The following is a 20824-nucleotide window of genomic DNA, read 5'->3' as shown; positions in this document are numbered from 1 at the left end:
ATTTCAGTCTGACCTAGGAGTGTCTGAGCAAAGTGCTTATAGCTTTAGCACATTTGAAATTCTTCTTCTTAGTCTTGCGGGATCATCTCTTTGTAGTTCTTCACCTCCAATCACCATTGTTATTGTTTATAGACCACCTGGTCCCTAACCTCCAATCACCATTGTTATTGTGTATAGACTGCCTGGTCCCTAACCTCCAATCACCATTGTTATTGTGTATAGACCACCTGGTCCCTAACCTCCAATCACCATTGTTATTGTGTATAGACCACCTGGTCCCTAACTTCCAGTCACCATTGTTATTGTGTATAGACCGCCTGGTCCCTAACCTCCAGTCACCATTGTTATTGTATATAGACGGCCTGGTCCCTAACCTCCAATCACCATTGTTATTGTGTATAGACCACCTGGTCTCTAACCTCCAATCACCATTGTTATTGTGTATAGACCACTTGGTCCTTAACCTCTAATCACCATTGTTATTGTGTATAGACTGCAAGGTCCCTAACCTCCAATCACCATTGTTATTGTGTATAGACCACCTGGTCCCTAACCTCCAATCACCATTGTTATTGTGTATAGACCACTTGGTCCTTAACCTCTAATCACCACTGTTATTTTGTATAGACTGCAAGGTCCCTAAACTCCAATCACCATTGTTATTTTGTATAGACCACATGGTCCCTAACCTCTAATCATCATTGTTATTTTGTATAGACTGCCTGGTCCCTAACCTCCAATCACCATTGTTATTGTGTATAGACCAGCTGGTCCCAAACCTCCAATCACTACTGTTATTGTGTATAGACCGCCTGGTCCCTGGAGTTTGCAAATTTCTCAACAATTCTGGTGGTCACTACTGACAAAGCCGTGAAATTAATATTCACATGGAGAATGACAGTGATCCTTTAACAACAACATTTTCTGCTATCCTAGCCTCTGTAGATATTTGTCAGAATGTAGTCGGGCTACTCATGCCTGTAACCACACCCTGGATTTGATTCTTAGCCATGGTGTCCTGGTTGAACACATATCTATTATACCTCAGAATCCTCGGCTTTCAGATCATTACTTGTTAACGTTTGATATACAGTATAGCCTCCCTTCGGCTCCAGGTCCAAAGTATAGTATCAGATGTTCCATTGGCTCATTAACTATAACAGCGTTTCTCAACCAACTTCCACAGTCCTTCAGCCTTACATCTGAAGCCCCGTGTGAAAATGAACCTGAACGGGTAACTGTGCACATGGAGAAATCGCTTCGCAGCACCTAGATCTTGTAGCTCCACTTAAGAAGATAAAGCATAGAGATAAGAAACCTGCCCCCTGGTGCTCTGATCATACGCGTAACTTAAACAGGCTTCACGCAAGCTAGAGCGCAAATGGGGCTCAACTAAACTAGAAGTTTTCAGATCTACCTGGAAAGAGCCTCTCTAAGTACAGACTGCGAGGTCTGTGTACCTCTCCAGACTCATGGAAGAGAACAAAAATAATCCTAAATTCCTATTTGAATCTCTGTCTAGGTTAACATTAGGTTAAACATTAAACTCACAAGTCTCACAAGCTTTTATGAGTAATGACTTTATTACATTTGTAATGGTAAAATAAAGATTATACAGACCATCCAGTGCACGTCTGTAGCTACATACAGCTGCCAGCCTCCTGCTAGTCCTATGCGTACTGATAATGACACCTTTGAATCTTTCCTTCTTATAAAACAATCAGAACTTTTGAGCTTAGTTTCCTCCTGCAAATCCTCTACTAGCCTCTTAGACCCAATTCCTACAAAATTCTTGAAGGAGATTCGACCACTGATTAGCACCACCCTGTTAAATGTGTTAGACTCGTCTCTTAGGCTTGGATATGATCCAAAACCTTTTAAAATAGCTGTTATTAGACCTATTCTAAAGAAAGTAAATCTTGAACCTAGTGATTTAGGAAATTATAGGCCAATCTCCATTCATTTCAAAGATCCTGGAAAAGCTGTTGCTTGCCAGCTGTCTTCTTTCCTACAGAAAAATAATGCTAATAAATTATATCAGTCTGGCTTTAGACCAAACCACAGCACAGAAACAGCTTCAGTCAAAGTAGTGAATGATTTGCTTATGGCTTCTGACAGTGGCTGTATATCTGTGTTGGTATTACTAGACTTAACTGCAGCATTCGATACTGTGAACCATAATATCCTCTTGGAGCGGCTAGAATCTGTGGTTGGCATTAAGGAGACAGCCCTCTCTTGGTTTGGCTCCTGTTTAACTGATCATTATCAGCTTGTCAACATGAACAATGAATCTTCCAAGATCACTAAAGTTAAATATGGTGTAGTATCACACACACACATACGACAGGGCTGAGATTCCAGGCTGCCTGAGACAAGGCCTAGTCTGGTATGAGAGGTACTCACTGGCCTGGGCACGAAAGGGGGGGTCAGTGACCCTACAAACACACAAACACAGATGCACACACACGGCTCATACACACACACACCACACACACTCATACAGATAATAAGGGAGGAATTCCATCTTTTATGGCACAAAGATTTAGGGACCTACAGACAGCAGAGTGGACCTCAAAGACAGGGGCCCCTCAACTTGGCACGTAACCCCCTCCCCAGACATCCTGCCTTACATACCACAGATTCACCCAACACCCTAAAGAAAGTTTTTTTTTTTAAGTTCGGCCTTTGTATTCACTATATATTGATTTACTCATGACTACTAGTCTCGATACCCAGATAGGTTATGTTTGTGTGTCCTTAGACAATCTTAGTGTTTAGCTACCCCTGCATACATGCTCTCATGATTATCCCAGAGGAATCTTGAAAATTAAATAATGTAACCAGGTATCTTAGTGTGGCTCCTAACTATCAGAGGTTCTTTCTTTCTTTGTTTAATAAACCCCCCTTTTCCTCATTCCTCTGTGGCCCTTATCTGATCTTTGTGGTCCGTTAGCACTTCTTTGTCCTCTACTATTCTGCATTAAAAGACTGAATTAATGTGCATATTATCATTTCTGGAGAGTATATAATTAGGATAAGCCACACCAACCAAAATATGTTGTTCCCAGATGTGCAATTTAAATTGGTATGACCACAAACTAACGGCCACATCTATCTAAGGGTAAGATGTACTGTTTAAATGTGAATATGTAATGTAATGTCTCTACAAATGATCCAAAGTAGCAACCTCTGTTGATGTATATGGATGGTATTAACATGCATAATATCATAAATTGTTAATTAATACAGATTGTATGAGGTGTGACCCCCCCAGGCTGGTATGGCATGTTTGGTGTTAATCTGATGGAAAATCACTCTTGATTCCAAATCTGGTCAGTGGTTACCATGAAACTGTATGTATCAAAAGGTACACCAGTTTAATGAAAATCATCGGTAAAGTGGTACCAGTCTAGTCATAAATCCCAAAAGGACTGTCACAGACACCCCTCCGAAAACCTGCCAACTAGATGGTCAGCCATTGCTTCAGGTGTCGAATTCCTGGTCACCCCTATTCATGAACTTTAAACCATATAACATGGCACCTCAGAACAGAGCAGGGGGAAGAAGAGAGAGGAGCAAAGGAGAACATCAGCCCCGCAGAGGGAGGAGAAGAGAAGCCCCGGGAGAAGAGCAGCCCATGAGAAGCCCTCCTGAAGCCTGCTGGTGAAGGCCTGCTACCCAACAGAGAACTGCAACCAAGACAGAGCCTTTCACCTTAAAGCTTCTCAAGGAGAGAGAATCCAAAGGGCTCCACTCCAACAACCGCTCCAGACGCCGCGCCTTCTTGGGTGCTACCATTCCCTCAGCTCATCACCTCTGCAACCTACTGCCAAGACCCCCTCCACTCTGCAAACAAGTAAACCAGCTTCCTTTCATACTAACAACCTAAGCTGTTCTGTTAGCCTGCTTTATGACTTTAGGGTCGTGTTTCCAGAAACTGTGCTTGCTTTGCAGAACAGTATTTCCCTTTTAAGGTAACCCATTTTAAATCTGGTGTAGGATCACACATGCACATATCACAGAGCTTATTCCAGGTGGCTTGAGACAAGGCCTACCCTGGTACGAGAGGTACTCGCTGGCCTAGGCATCAAAGAGGGGATAGTGACCCCACACACACAGACACACTTAAACACACACAGATAACAAGGGGGGCCAGCACTCCAACTTTGATTGCTCAAAGTTTTAACGACCTACGGACAGCAGAGTGGACCTCAAGGACAGGGGTCCCTCGACTTGGCACACAACCCCCTCCCCATACATCCTGCCTTACATACCACTCACCCAACACCCTAAAGAAAGTTTCTTTTAAGTTTGGCTGTTGTATATCTGTATATTTATTTACCCATGACTACTAGTCTCAATATACAGACAGGTTATGTTTGTAATGTGTCCTAACTTTCAAAGACTCTTTTTCTTTGACTGACTAACCTTCCCCCCCTTTTCTTTGCCACATTCCTCAGCAGCCCTTATCTGATCTTTGTATTCTACCATGCCTACCTAAGGGTAAGATGTGCTGCTGACATGAGAATATGTCATATAATGTCTGTATAAAGGGTAACCTCTGATTGAGGTGCAACCTAGACCACTTAGTCCAGGGACTGGTGTGAGTAATATAACATAATGACATAATATAAGTAATCATCAATTAATCATTACAGATGGTATTCGGTGTGAACCGCTAGGCTGGTATGGCATGTTTGGTATCAAACCGATGGAAAATCACTCCAGTTTTACACCACTTCAGCCTCTGTTCACTGAGTGCTCACAATAGTCCCTGCCTCTGTGCGATTTGGCTACTGAGCTCTAAAACCTCAAACTCGACTGAAATATCATGAGGCTCCCTCTCATTGGACGTGAGGGGAGCTTCGCTACCGATCGTTTACATTACCTGGTGATGCAGCTCGCTGGATGAGCCTTCTAACCCAGGTTACTAAGCGATACTGGTAACTAGTGAATCCCATGTAAGTCTCACATTAACAGACTCACAGGGATTAATTCAAATGTAATTAATTTCAAAACATATTGGTGGAGATATTAACATTTACCTGAGCTAAATATTCCTACAATGGTGTCTCACAGGGATCAGTGCTGGCCCGCTACTGTACACTGTATATATTGGTCACATTATCAGAAATCATGGTGTTGGGTTTCATTGTTTTGCTGATGATACACAGTTATATATATCTGTTAAGCCGGATGATGCATCACAGCTCTCGGTTAGAAGACTGTCGACTAGATATCCGGTGCTGGATGGTAAATAATTTCTTTATGTTAAAGACAGAAAAACATAAGTACTGTTAACTGGTCCGAAGGCGACTCAAAATAAGTTTGACAACCTCAACCTTGGTGGTCTTCCTACCCAACCTGACACAGTGGTCAGAGATCTTGGTGTTCTGCTTGATTCAGATTTATGTTTCGATGCTCACATAAAAAGCATCACTAAAGCTGTGTTCTATCATGTACGGAACCTCGCCAAGCTTCGGAAGATGCTCTCCTGTCATGAAGCGGAAACACTAACACCTTTATAACTTCCAGGCTGGATACTGTAATGCCTTCCTTTCTGGGTGCCCATCTGGATCCTTATATAAACTTCAGCTGGTATAAAATGCAGCAGCCAGAGTTCTTACAAACACTAATAAATGTGATTATATTAGCCCTGTTCTATGCTCCCTTCATTGGCTTCTAGTTAAGTCTCTGATTAACTACAAAATACTGCTATTGATTTATAAAACACTGAATGGCCTTGCACCAGAATACCTTAGTAACCTGGTGGCCTTATACAACCCTCCTCGCTTTCTTACATTATAATGAGCAGGATATCTGTTAGTACCCAGGGCAGAAAGAGCTACGGCAGGCTGCAGAGCTTTCTCTTATAGAGCTCTTCAGCTGTGGAATGGTCTTCCAGTGGATGTGCGGGATTCAGGCTGACTTTCAATATTCAAGTCTAGACTAAAAACACACCTGTTTAGTTTAGCTTGTAGGGACTCTAGTTCTAGCTCTAGCTAACTGCTCACTCCCAGTCAGACCTATAGTGTGAGGTGTAGAGCTGGGTGGGGATCGGTGCCATTGGCTTTGGATAAACTGAACTGTCAGTCTGTCACTTTAGCTTCACACCCCCTTGTGGAATTGGAGTGCTGACATTCAGGGACTCCCCATGTCTGCGTTCCCACCTGCCTCTCCCTCCTACTTATGCTGCCATAGCCATATCTGCCGGAGCTTACATACTGCACTCACCTAACTGTTTGCACTGCCTCTAGTCTCCCCTACTTTGGCTAACTGCACATTTTATTTCCTCTACTCCCCCTGGCTGTGCTGCCTGGAGACCCCACATTTTCAAGATATCCTGCCTACCCTGCTGTCTACGACGTCTCCACTACCTGTGACGTCCTTCCAGCCTGCTCACCCTTCTGCCTGTGACATCTTCCCTGTTTACCCTGCTGTCGTACTACTGTTCGCCCCCCCATCTGAAGCAGCTCCAGCACTTGCCTGTCATCACCTCCCTGCCCCCCACTTTGTGACTGAAATGTTAAGATTGGGATAATGTGAATTAGGACTTTGCCATCTTGATCATTTGACTTCCTCTGCTGCCCCCTGGAGGATGGGCTCCCCCTTTGAATCTGGTTAGGGTTAGGGCTTCCTCTGCTGCCCCCTGGAGGATGGGCTCCCCCTTTCAGTCTGGTCCCTCCCAAGGATTCTTCTTTCTAGGGAGCTTTTCCTTGCCACTGTCATCTCTGACTTGCTCACTGGGGGCTTTGGGCAGGGATGCTGTAAAGTGCTTTGAGATGATGTAATGTTGTGAAAACACACTATACAAATGAAACTGTACTGAACTGAAATTGCATTCAGTGTTTGGTGGGGGGGGGGGGACTCAAAATGAGATCTGAACCAGCAACCTTCCGCTCATGGACACAGAGTCCGAGCCCAAAGAGTCACGCACCACACCCAGTATTTACAGAAATGCTTCCTACAGCATCCAGAACTGAAACGAATATGAGTGGTTTTCCCACTATTAATGAAAACTGGACCATTCTGTATGATGCTGTATCTTTAGTTATTTGTTACACAAAGGATGGTCGTGGAAATCTTGTCTTTTTTGTTTTTACTACATCACTACCTTCAGTTAATATAAACCAGATTAAAAAGGAACCTTGTTGTTAAAAGAGGGGAAATAAATTTTTTTATATATATATATATATCCATCCATCCATCCATTTTCCAAACCGCTTATCCTATTGGGTCGCGGGGGGTCCGGAGCCTATCCCGGAATCAATGGGCACGAGGCAGGGAACAACCCAGGATGGGGGGCCAGCCCATTGCAGGGCACACTCACACACCATTCACTCACACATGCACACCTATGGGCAATTCAGCAACTCCAATTAGCCTCAGCATGTTTTTGGACTGTGGGGGGAAACCGGAGTACCCGGAGGAAACCCCACGACGACACGGGGAGAACATGCAAACTCCGCACACATGTGACCCAGGCGGAGACTCGAACCCGGGTCCCAGAGGTATGAGGCGACAGTGCTAACCACTGCACCACCATGCCGCCCCTATATATATATATATATATATATATTAATTTAATATTTTTAACAATGTTTATCTATCTCTGCCGGACTAGATGTGCCATCACATCCTCAGCCAGGTGCAGCTGAGGCCAGCAGAGGGCGCCAGTGAGCAGCCAGAGATAGCAGTCATACGGAAGCTCCCAGCTCTGGGCTCCATCACATGAACACGCCTGCTGACAATAACACTCACATACCACTGATACACCCTGTGGATAAAGAGCCCTCACTGTTTCTATAGCAGGTTAGGATGCTGTGCTGTGATCAGGAGGCAAACTGGATGGGAATGGAAACGTAGTAACAAACAAAAAGTGACATCACTACCTTCAGTCATTATAAAGTCTGTGGTCAAGATTAGCTACTGCTGTACAAACAGCTATAGCTGTGATTATCAAAATAAAACCCAGTTAATCCATGAGGAGAAATATATAATATATATTACACATTTCAAACAATATTCATGTATCACTGCCAGACCAGACATGATTTCCCATCCCCACGTCACTTACAGAGCCGTCCTGGAGTTCTTGACCACAGGCAGCAGCCTGCAGTGCTCTTTATCTCGTCTGATGTATTTCTTCAGATCAAACACATCCAGCTCCTCATCTGACATCAGCATCACAAAGGCCAGAGCTGAGTATTGTGCAGGTGAGAGGCCATCTACTGAAATGTTTCCTGAATTCAGGTATCTTTGTACTTCCTCTACTAGAGAATTGTCACCCAGCTCAGTCAGACAGTGGAACAGGTTGATGATCCTTTCTGGAGATAAATTCTCCTGTATTTTCTCCTTGATGTATTGGACTGTTTCCATAATGGTATGTGAGCTGATTCTTGTCGGCCCCAGTAGCCTTTGTAACAGAGTCTTACTGGAGTCTGTTGAGAGGCCCAGGAGGAAGCGGAGGTAGAGGTCCAAGTGTCCATTCTTGCTCTCTAATGCCTGATTCACTGCAGTCTTCAGCAGGTCAGCTGATGAGTTTGACAGAAACACATATAAAGCAGCGAGATACTCCTGGATGCTCAGATGCACAAAGCAGTACACCTTCTCCTGGTACAACCCATACTCCTCTTTAAAGACTTCTGTGCACACTCCAGAGTAAACTGAAGTTTCAGTGACATCAATGCCATTCTCTGACAGATCTTGCTCATAAAATATAAGATTTCCTTTCTCCAGGTTGTCAAAAGCCAGTTTACCAAGTTTTAAAAGGAATTCCTTGCTGTATTCTTTAGGCTTAGTTTCTTGGTTTTTCATATACTTGTCATTTTTTAAACTTGTCTGAATGATCAGGAAGTGAGTGTACATTTCAGTCAGAGTCCTTGGAATTTCTCCCCTGTCAATCTCACTAAAAAGCCTCTTAAGCACAGTGGCTGAAATCCAGCAGAACACAGGTATGTGGCACATGATGAAGAGGCTCCTTGATGATTTCACATGTGTGATAATCCTGCTGGCCAGGCTCTCATCATTAAATCTCCTCCTGAAATACTCATCCTTCTGGGCATCACTGAACCCTCGTATCTCTGTCACCTGGTGGACACAATTAGCAGGTATCTGATTGGCTGCTGCTGGCCGGGAGGTTATCCAGAGGAGAGCGGATGGGAGCAGATTCCCCTTAATGAGGTTAGTCAACAGCACATCCAGTGACATTTTCTTTGTTACATCAAACCAGCTCTCATTGTTCTGAAAATCCAGAGGAAGGCGACACTCATCCAGACCATCAAAGATGAACAAGACTTTGGAGCTAAACAGGTCAGTGGATTGAAATGATTTCAGTTCTGGGACAAAGTGGTGAAGCAGTTCAATCAGACTGTATTCACTCTTAATCAAATTCAGGTCCCGGAAAGGAAGAGCAAATATGAAGTGAACATCCTGGTTTGCTTTTCCTTCTGCCCAGTCGAGAATAAATTTCTGCACAGAGACTGTTTTCCCGATACCTGCCACCCCTTTAGTGAGTACAGTTCTGATAGGTGTCTCACGCCCACATAAGGGTTTAAATATATCATTGCACTTGACTGTAGTATCTTCTGTTCGCCTTTTCTTGGATGCTGTTTCAATCCGTCTCACTTCATGTTCATCATTCACTGCTCCAGTCCCACCTTCAGTTATGTAGAGTTCTGTGTAAATCTCACTGAGAAGTGTTGGCTGTCCTTCCTTAGCTTTCCCTTCAAATACACACTCAAATTGCTTCTTAAGTTTAGCTTTGATTTCCTGTAGCATGAGCTGTCCTGAAAAGAAATGAGAGGAAAATGCACTAATTCTCACCATGATCCTGACCAGTATGAGGAAGAATATTTTCCAAAAACACACTTCTTCAAACATACATATCCAGATATTTCCCTGTGACTGTGAATGTGAAACTGAAAGTTTTATCATGCGTATTTTACTGGAACACCGCATACAGGACCGTGAATAAGCCTTAGGCAGCCAAAGGAAATGTTTAAAGCCATTTATCTGGGTAGTAAGTGTATATCTGCTCAGAACCAAAAAAAAACACAAAACCCCTTTTCATTTCCCAAACCTCTCCTCAGGGGCACCACAGCCAGTCCATGTATTTGTTAAATTTCACCACCAGCTCACTTCATGAATTAATTAAATTAATTTAAAACTCAAGGAGATATTGATCAGCCACATAAGCTGTGTTAGTGGTCAAGTAAAAAAATACATGGATATACTGCATGAAATATTAGGCTGATGTTGGGAGAGGTTCTGAAATGGCAAACACACTTTGACATACATATTATAGTAGTTCTACACCAACATGAAGACCATTTAAACATCCTTTTCTTTGGCTGCCTAAGACTTTTAGACAATATTGTACATGTACATAATGTTATAAAGTTCTTACTCTTGTCCAGCAGGTCAGCAAGATCATCTTGCTTCATGGTCCTCAGGATGTACAGTGTTATCTTCAGAGCTACCTCTCTAACACTGGTCTTCTGCATCTGACCATCACTGTCCAGGTCATTGTCCTCCTCCAGCTGAGGCTCAGAGCATTCTGGGTAATTCTGATCTAGGTACCTCACAAATGTCTTCAGTTCCTCCTTTAGGAACTTCATGGCTTTTTCCTCTAGTGACTAAAATAAACAGTCAGAGTTAATTATTGCTACTTACACCAAACCTTTTCAGAGTTTCACTTGTGAATCATAGATTAAAACATATTTTCTTTAAGATGATGAATTTCTTATTGTACAGCTGTATAAAATATAAGCTAATTAACATAACAGCCAAGAAAATATATATCAGCAATAAATACAAACCTTCAATATGGATGATAAACCCGATTTATCATGTAGATCTGAACTGCAATCTTCCATTTGGTCTCTGTGAATTAGGCAGAAACATAAAGACACAAATGTAACAGAAAGACTGAAAAGTTCCCCATTAAAATTGCTGTTACTGCAGATAAAGAATAACATTGTGGTATATTACAACACCAATTCCAAAAAGTTGGACATTGTGCAAATTGTAAATAAAAACAGAATGCAATGATATGGAAATCTCATAAACCCGTATTATATTCACAACAAAGCATAGAAAACATATCAGATGTTTAAACTGAGACATTTTGCTATTTCATGAAAAATATTAGCTCATTTTGAATTTCATGACAGCAACACATCTCAAAAAAGTTGGGATGGAGGCAATAGGAGGCTGGAAAAGTTTGTGGTACAAAAACCCAACAGCTGGAGGAACAATTTGCAAATAATTAGGTCAATTGGCAACAGGTGAGTAACATGACTGGGTATAAAAAGAGCATCTTAGAGTTGCAGTGTCTCTCTGAAGTAAAGATGGGCAGAGGGTCACAATACCCCTAATACTGCACTGACAAATAGTGGAGCAATTTCAGAAAGAAGTTCCTCAGTATAAAACTGCAAAGAGGTTGAATATTTCATCATCTACAGCACATAATGTAATCAAATGATTCTGAGAATCTGGAGAAATCTCTGTGAAAAACCAGACTAGATGCCTGTGATAGTTTGGCCCTTAGGCAGCACTGCATCACAAACAGGCATGATTCTGTAATGGAATCACTAAATAGGCTCAGGAATATTTCCCACAAACACTGTCAGTGAACACAATTCGCGCTGCCATGCACAGATGCCAGTTAAAACTCTATCATCCAAAGAAGAAGCCGTATATGAAGATGATCCAGAATCACGACGTCGTCTCTGGGCCAAAGCTCATTTAAAATGGACTGCGGCTGAGTGGAAAACTGTTCTGTGGTCAGTCGAATCTAAATTTGAAATTCTTTTTGGAGACCAGGGACACCATGTCCTCCGGACTAAAGAGGAGAAGGACCACCCAGCGTGTTATCAGCACTCAGTTCAAAAGCCAGCATCTCTGATGGTGTGGGGGTGCATTAGTACATATGGCAGGGGCAGCCAGCATCTCTGATGGTGTGGGGGTGCATTAGTACATATGGCAGGGGCAGCCTGCATATCTGGAAAGGCACCATCAATGCTGAAAGGTATATCCAGGTCCTAGAGCAACAGATGCTCCCATCCAGACGACGTCTCTTTCAGTGAAGACCTTGCATTTTCCCACATGACAATGCCAAACCACACACTGCATCAATTACAACATGATGGATTCGTAGAAGAAGGGTCCGGGTACTGAACTGGCCTGCCAGCGGTCCAGATCTTCCAGCCATTGAGAACATTTGGTGCATCATAAAACTAAAAATATGACACAGAAGATCTAGGACAGTTGAGCAACTAGAATCCTGTATCAGACAAGAATGAGACAACATTCCTCTCCCAAAACTCAGACAACTGATCTCCTCAGTCCTCAGACATTTACAGACTGTTGTTAAAAGAAGAGGAGATGCCACACTGTGGTAAACATAGCCTTGTCCCAACTTTTGTGAGATGTGTTGCTGCTGCGACATTCAAAATTTTTCCTTACGATGATGCATTTTCTCAGTTTGAACATTTGATGTGTTTTCTGTTCTGTTATGAATAAAATACAGGTTCATCAGATTTCCATATCACTGCATTATGTTTTTATTTACAATTTGCAGAACGTCCCACCATTTTTGGAATTGGGGTTGTAGTTTGGAAAGATGTATCTGCCATGTTAAGCTTTATTCACTGGGGCGGCTTCCTAATTTTCTCATGACAGCAGAAGAGAACCAGTGACATCAGGCTCCAGCACACAGAGACACAGCAGGCAGGAAGGACAGTTTTCTATGCAGCCCTTTGTGCCCAGTGACATTTAGAGTGATTTACTTGATTAGCAGAGCTAAATACCAGCATTTGATTCACAATCCTCAGTCAAGAAACTGGTTAAATAGCTTGTTGGTTAAATTCAGCACCTACAGGGCTACTGGGCCGAATCTGTCCTTCAGCACCTACAGGGTTACCACCCCCCCCCCCAGAGTGAGCACACTTCTTCCTATGCAACCAGCAAACAGTGAATCCCCACTAGCTGCGGCGATATTGTTGCCTAATTATGATGAAAAATTAAACATCATCATCCTGCATCTGTTCTCCATCCCAGTGGACATAATGTGAATGATGTCATCAGCGTGCGCCACTCCCTTTACAATGCCCTACTGTATTACAGAATACTAACCGCTTCAGGGATCATCGTTTGTCTGTCAGCCAGCAGCAGTGAGGGAAAACATACACACAGCTGTCCATGAACTCAAGTGCTGGTGATGCTGCCTCAAACCTTCAGAACGTTCTTATCCCATTAGGATGTGATGGGGATGTGCTGACCAGGGACAGGGGGAAGCGTGAGAGCGGGTGGGAAGGGGAGCGAGCAGTATGAGCGGAGGCAGGCCTCTCAGCTTACACCACCCAGCTGACCATGAACTCAAGTGCTGGTGATGCTGCCTCAAACCTTAACTGGCCCAGCTGTGCATGCAGGGCAGGCAGCTTGAGAGCTGACAGGGCCTGGTGGGGCTACGCGCTTTAGGAGTTCCGACTCATGCAGCCCCCTCCATCTGCTTAATCAGACCGGATGCTAGTGAACGTCAGCACAGCCTCAGTGGGAACACTCTGGGTCACTCTCCCTGGCCATAACGCTGTGGGCCAAGCCTTCTGGGGGGTGTCACACGAAGCAGGATTAAGGGAAAATCTGACTTATTTCGACAAGTCTGGCTCATTTAAGTGGGAATTCCTTTCCATCAACGTGTCTTAAATTAATCCCTGCTGAGCTACCATGGCAACTTATAGTAGGTGAGTGAACAAGGTTGATCCAGACCAGGTTAACTGACTGCTTAGTTAAGCGTTGTCTCAAAGAATGTCCAACGTGTAGGAACAGATTCCAAAAACATTGTACCGTCGGGCGAAATTCCGCGATCTCACTACTAATGTTGTGTAACAAATATAATAAAGCCTATTTAAAAAATCACATTCCAAAACTCAACATTCCAATTAATTCCAAAATAATTCAAGTAAAAGCGTACCCATGTTAGAAAGGTCAAACATGAAATGCAATAACTCAAACTGAAAAAAAATGTCAAAATAATATGAACAGGAAGATATTTTTATATTTTGTTTAGTCACTGTCTGATTTGAAAGTTTATTAGTAAAATAGCAAAGACAATATACGGTTATTTGTACACAACATTTCACACTTATGCGACTGAAAGTATTTTATGGAGATTAAAAAATGCAGAATAACATTATCAAGTAAGAATGACACATGAACTCAACCCAGAAGGTTCCCCGTTGACTATGGGGATCGAGCCAGGAACTTTCGCGGAGTAAGGCGACAGCATAAACCACTGTACCACCATGCCACTGTACTGGACACTTGTAACATTTACATAACTTACACATTTAGTCTGTCTGCAATTCATTGCCAAGCCAACTCCCTGGCTGTGTTTATGGCCACAGTATTGCCTTTTTTAGCGACTACATCGTTGTATTTTTCATACAGCTCCATCAGCAGCGTTTGTTCTGCAGCGGAAAGAAACACCGCTCTCGTTTTACACACTTTCCAACTGAATTGGTTCATCCATTCATTCAGTTTCTTAAATATCTCGCGTATATGCACTAAGTGAGACTATGCAAGTCTGTCTTGTATGAGCTTTGATTAATTAAAGCTGAACTGCGTTAGTGGAACGACATGAGGCTACATTTAGAGATGGAGCTAGTTTGAGTCTGACTTTTTCGGGAAAGTCTGGCTTTATTTAGCTACTTTCATGAAATACCCCCTTGAGGCCCGTGGGGTATTTTCCGTACGTCGCTTAAATCATCCGAGATCAGATGCCTCATCCTGGATGAGTTAATGCCAGTGAGACTCATCTGGGATAAGTCAGTTTTTCAAACGCTGTGTAGTAGATTAGTCTCGCTGGATCCATTCGTCCGAGATGATTCTGCGCGCCTGCGCTGCTTGAAAAACCCATATACATCGAGTATAGACACCTTTATCGGCAAGTCTCTCATTGGGTTCTGCAAAACATCAAAAAACAGGCCGCAATTTTTCATGCAATCCGAGCAGGACCTTTTATTAGAGGATGTAAATAACCCCAAGGTTTGACACAAGACTAATTAATGTTACAAAACATATTGAGGTGCGTATTGCATATTTTTTTTATATACGTTTGTATTCTGTATTCATTTGTATACATTCATTTGCTTATGTAGTGGAACCCATTTTTTTGAGGGACTTCCATTTTTTTTGGTTACCAGAACATTGTTAAGCTAAGCTAAGCGGAGAACGTGTTTGTCTTTTGCTTTATGATATTTTGTAAATGGTTTAAGCACCCCCCCCCCCCCCCCCCCGGTAAAGGCACAAGCTCTTACGTTGGTTACGGTTTTTTTTTGTTAATTAATTTATTTTAAATAAATCGTGAACCATCAGTCACGTCATTCGGCCATCAATCCGGAGAGGAATGCTGCAGTAAGAGCTTTACCTTCGCCCGCCACAGTGCGCTGCTGACGGATTTCACGGGGTGACTGCTTAAGGAGCAGTGAGATGCGGACGGCGTGATGGTCAGAGAATTCGGTAAGGAATAAAATCATATTAATATGGAAAATATTCAAGAACAAATACAAAATATAGGGAAGGAAATCCAGGAATGTAAAAGCTTATTACTCGAAAAGGAAGTAGAAGGTACTGCAAGACTGGAATTAATAAAAAGAATTAAAAGTAAAGAGAAAATAATGGCTGAATTTACGTGTAAAAAAAGGGAAGCTGAGGAATTGCCTCGGCATTCTGAACGTCCAAAGGTTTTAATGGAGGAAATGCATGCTTACCAAAGGGAGGAATTGTGTAAAAAAGAAAAAAAAGTTGCTTAGCTTATATAAACATTGGAAAATTCTGTTACGTAAATCAAGGGAAGAATTAAAAGAAAACATATCAGAAACTAATCTGGCCAATATAGCAGATATCCTTGAAAGGGAAAAGAATGATCTTATGAAAGTTTATGGAGAAATAAGGGAATGTATCACACCGACTAATGAATTATCAAGATTCACGCATGTGAAGCTGTAGCTAATGACATAATTAAAATTGTGTACGAAAGGTTGACTGCAGTAGATGGAGATTTTGATGCCGATCTTGAAGGTCGTCGTCTGCATCAACTGTCAGTGTCTGACTATGCTCACTCAGTATATGGCGCTGCCTCCCAGTCAGTCGCCAGTCACCACTCAGAGTACTCTAGTATATCTGCGAAAAGGGCAGAAGCAGCTGCAGAGCTTGCAGCAAAGGAGGCAGGATATAAAATAGCCAAAGCAGAAAGAAAGCAATAAGAAAAGATAAGAATACTAGAGGAGCAACACAGAAAAGAATTAGAAGGCCAGAGAACTGAATTAGAAAATCTGCAGGCTGAAAGGCATATAGAGGTTGCTCGTGCCAGATTACAAGCCTATGACAGAGAAATTAAACATGAAATGTATGGCCAGACCTTTAAGTTTGACTGCAACACACAAAGCACCTATAATAGACGTTAACCTTCGCATGATGTCACAACACCATCCCTCACTGATGTGTCTTGGTAAGCTGAAGCTATTCAGAACAGCAAAGCCGTTAACAGGCTCCCAATGCCAGAGCCTGCTGTGTTTAACGGGGATCCAATTCATTTTATTGAATGGAAGGCATCCTTTATGTACTCATTCAGAGAACAGGTATCTCTTCAGCAGATAAGCTGTATTACCTTAAGAAATATATCAGTGATTCTGCTCATAAATGTCTTGAGGGCACGTTCTACCGAAGTGATGATGAGGCATAAAAAGATGCTTGGAATAAGCTTAATCAGCGATACGGTAAGTGATACGGTCAGCCATACGGTCAGCGATACGGTCAGCCATACAGTCAGTGATACGGTCAGCCATACGGTCAGCGTTACGGTCAGCCATACGGTCAGCGATATGGTCAGTGATACGGTCAGTGATACGGTAAGTGATACGGTCAGCCATGCGGTCAGCCATACGGTCAGCCATACGGTCAGCCATACGGTCAGCGATACGGTCAGCCATGCGGTCAGCCATACAGTCAGCCATACGATCAGCCATACGGTCAGCCATACGGTCAGTGATACGGTAAGTGATATGGTCAGTGATACGGTAAGTGATACGGTCAGTGATACGGTCAGCCATACGGTCAGCCATACGGTCAGTGATACGGTAAGTGATATGGTCAGTGATACGGTCAGCCATATGGTCAGCCATACGGTCAGCGATACGGTCAGTGATACGGTAAGTGATATGGTCAGCCATACGGTCAGCGTTACGGTCAGCCATACGGTCAGTGATACGGTCAGCCATACAGTCAGCCATACGGTCAGCGATAAGGTCAGCGATACGGTAAGTGATACGGTCAGCCATACGGTCAGCGATACGGTCAGCCATACGGTCAGCGTTACGGTCAGCCATACGGTCAGTGATACGGTCAGCCATACGGTCAGTGATACGGTCAGCCATACGGTCAGCCATACGGTAAGTGATACGGTCAGCCATACGGTCAGCGATATGGTCAGCGATACAGTCAGCCATACGGTCAGCGATATGGTCAGCCATACGGTCAGTGATACGGTCAGCCATACGGTCAGTGATATGGTCAGCCATACGGTCAGCCATACGGTAAGTGATACGGTCAGCCATACGGTCAGTGATATGGTCAGCCATACGGTCAGCGATACGGTCAGCCATATGGTCAGGGATACGGTAAGTGATATGGTCAGCGATACGGTCAGTGATACGGTCAGTGATACAGTCAGCCATACGGTCAGCGTTACGGTCAGTGATATGGTCAGCCATACGGTAAGTGATATGGTCAGCCATACGGTCAGCCATACGGTCAGCGTTACGGTCAGCCATACGGTCAGCGTTACGGTCAGCCATACGGTCAGCGATACGGTCAGCCATACGGTCAGCGTTACGGTCAGTGATATGGTCAGCCATACGGTCAGCCATACGGTCAGCGTTACGGTCAGCCATACGGTCAGCATTACGGTCAGCCATACGGTCATCCATACGGTCAGTGATACGGTCAGTGATACGGTCAGTGATATAGTCAGCCATACGGTAAGTGATACGGTCAGCCATACGGTCAGTGATACGGTCAGTGATACAGTCAGCCATACGGTCAGTGATACGGTCAGCGATACGGTCAGTGATACGGTCAGCCATACGGTCAGTGATACGGTCAGCGATACGGTCAGCCATACGGTCAGTGATACGGTCAGTGATATAGTCAGCCATACGGTCAGTGATACGGTCAGCCATACGGTCAGTGATACGGTCAGTGATACAGTCAGCCATACGGTCAGCCATGCGGTCAGTGATACGGTCAGTGATACAGTCAGCCATACGGTCAGTGATACGGTCAGCCATACGGTCAGTGTTACGGTCAGCCATACGGTCAGCCATACGGTCAGCGATACGGTCAGTGATAAGGTCAGCCATACGGTCAGCCATACGGTCAGCGTTACGGTCAGCCATTCATCATCCAAAGGGCATTTCCGGAGAGGCTCTCAAAATGGCCACAAATACGGTCCAAAGATGCCGAAGGGTTACAGACATTTTCTGATTTTTAAATGCCTGTTTGCAAGCTATGCCTCATGCAAAGGGCCTAGACATACTGAGTGACTGTGAGGAAAATCAAACATTAATTCAGAAGCTACCTGACTAGTTAGCATTGCGCTGGAATCGTCAGGTTACGGTAGCCCTCATGGAAGGTGGCGAATTCCCATCTTTCCAAGACTGCCAAATTCATATGTAGCTCCCACAAAGGCGACCACCATACCAAGGTTAACATTATCAGCGGCAGTAGTCTCAGTTACAGTCAGCAATATGCTTAGAGAAGAGCTTAGCTATTCGAATGTGGCAGACTCCAAACTACTCAAAAGTAGTTCTGGGCAACATAAATAATGATGGACGACGCTTTCACACGTTTGTAGCCAATAGGGTTCAGACAATTCGCCACAGTACAAATCCTCAACAATGGCTTTATGTCTCAACAGAAGAGAATCCAGCAGACACTGCCTCTAGAGGGAAAACCATAAATGAGTTGTTTCCTCAAATTGGTTTGGTGGTTCTGTGTTCCTCTGGAAACAGGAAATACCGATAATAACAGATGTAGTATTGGGACCTCTAATAGGTGATCCAGAGGTGAGAAGAACTGGAACACTGCATACAGGGGTGTAGTGTCGCTGACCGCTTGTCCAAGTTCTCATCATGGTTGCAGGCTACTAAGGCCATTTCATGCCTTTTGCGACGAGTTAAAGGAAAAATAAATGGACCCGCTAATGTAAGTGCATTGGAAAGTGCAGGGCGTGTCATGGTCAAACACCTCCGAAAGCAGGTGTACAAGCAAGAAATACAGTTACTGAAGAAGGGAGGTCGGCTGCCAGATCATCCCAAGGTGCAGCACCTATAGTAGATGCCTTTTTAGATGCAGATGGCATGATCAGGGGGGGAGGAAGGCTCAGTCAATCATCCTTCTCCAACTTACTCAGACACCCAGTGATCTTATCAAAAAACCATCATGTGACTAAGCTGATAATTAGTCATTATCATGAAAGAGTAAAACATCAAGGCGAGGGCTTTACCATCAATGAAATCAGATCCAATGGCTATTGGACTCCTGGAATAAGCAGAGCAGTTGCATCTTTTATCCGGCAGTGTGTCACTTGCCAGAGACTCAGAAGACCTGCAGAAGGTCAAAGGATGAGTGACCTTCCAAAGGAAGGTGTAGAGCCCTCCCCACCTTTCTCATAGTGTGGCATGGACTGTTTGGTCCCTTTACCACTAGAGAGGGAAGAAAGCAGCATAAAAGATATGGTTTGCTTTTCACTTGCTTCTGCTCACGAGTGATCCATAGTGAAATGTTAGAGGATATGTCCACTGGTGCCTTTATAAATGGTCTGAGATGTTTCATTGCAATTCGTGGTGCTGTTAGACAAATCCAATGTGATCAAGGCACCAACTTTGTGGGGGCAAAGAACGAATTGAACAAAGCTTTACAAGAACTTGACACTCCCAGACTCACCACCTTTCTATCCGAAAAACATTGTGATTTTGTTTTCAACGCACCTCACTCCTGTCACGCCGGAGGTGTGTGGGAGAGCCAGATAAGGACCATCAGGAGTGTGTTGAACTCCACATTATCATTGGCCTCTTGCAGACTCAACGATACTTCTCTGCGAACGTTGTTTTATGAAGTCATGGCTATACTCAACACCACTTACTGTGGACAACCTGTGCAACCCTGACAGTATGGAACCACTCACAGCCAATCATCTACTTACAATGAAGTCCAACATGGCTCTACATCCACCAGGGAAGTTTGTTAGGGAGGACCTTTACGGACAAAGGAGATGGCGCAGAGTACAGTATCTGGCGGAACAATTTTGGAGTCACTGGAAAGGGAGTATCTCCACATTATTATTGCAAGACAGCGTTGGCACACACCGAAGAGAAATGTACAAGCGGGAGATACAGTGATGCTTGTGGATGACTTGTTACCCAGATGTGAATGGAAACTGGGACGGATTTTAGAGACTGTCACTGATGAAGATGGACTGGTAAGAAAGGGTAAAATATGTATAGGAGATAAGAGACTTAGCGAGAAAGGGGAACGCCTTGGTAAGCTGTCAGTGCTAGAACGTCCAGTGCAGAGGTTAGTCTTGTTATTAGAAGCTACTTACGTACATTTCACTGATGTTTATGCTTTATTTTCCAAATGATACAGATTTGCAAATTATTTGTGTTTGTGGGTATTGCTTGGAACACACGTAATTTTGGTGGGAGTGTAAATAACCCCAAGGTTTGACATGAGACTAATTAATGTTACAAAACATACTGAG

At 43.6% G+C, this 20824-nt stretch overlaps 1 protein-coding gene across 5 annotated transcripts in view; it reads right to left on the bottom strand.

Annotated features, from left to right (window-relative positions):
- Window positions 1-20824, bottom strand: part of LOC125722473 (NACHT, LRR and PYD domains-containing protein 12-like) — a 214991-nt gene that overhangs the window by 8545 nt on the left and 185622 nt on the right. For 3 of the 5 annotated variants that reach the window (XM_048998648.1, XM_048998650.1, XM_048998649.1), the window contains exons 4-6: window positions 10821-10884; window positions 10409-10637; window positions 8078-9788 (exon numbers count right to left, since the gene is read on the bottom strand). The exons of the other annotated variants lie outside the window; for them this stretch is intronic. In XM_048998648.1, the coding sequence (XP_048854605.1) occupies window positions 8078-9788; window positions 10409-10637; window positions 10821-10884 (2004 nt within the window). The remainder of the gene's footprint in view (window positions 1-8077; window positions 9789-10408; window positions 10638-10820; window positions 10885-20824) is intronic. 5 annotated transcript variants of the gene reach the window in all.

Source organism: Brienomyrus brachyistius, unplaced genomic scaffold, assembly GCF_023856365.1.
Source record: "Brienomyrus brachyistius isolate T26 unplaced genomic scaffold, BBRACH_0.4 scaffold39, whole genome shotgun sequence".
Taxonomy (NCBI): Eukaryota; Metazoa; Chordata; class Actinopteri; order Osteoglossiformes; family Mormyridae; genus Brienomyrus; species Brienomyrus brachyistius.
This window is presented reverse-complemented; position numbering and strand designations above follow the sequence as displayed.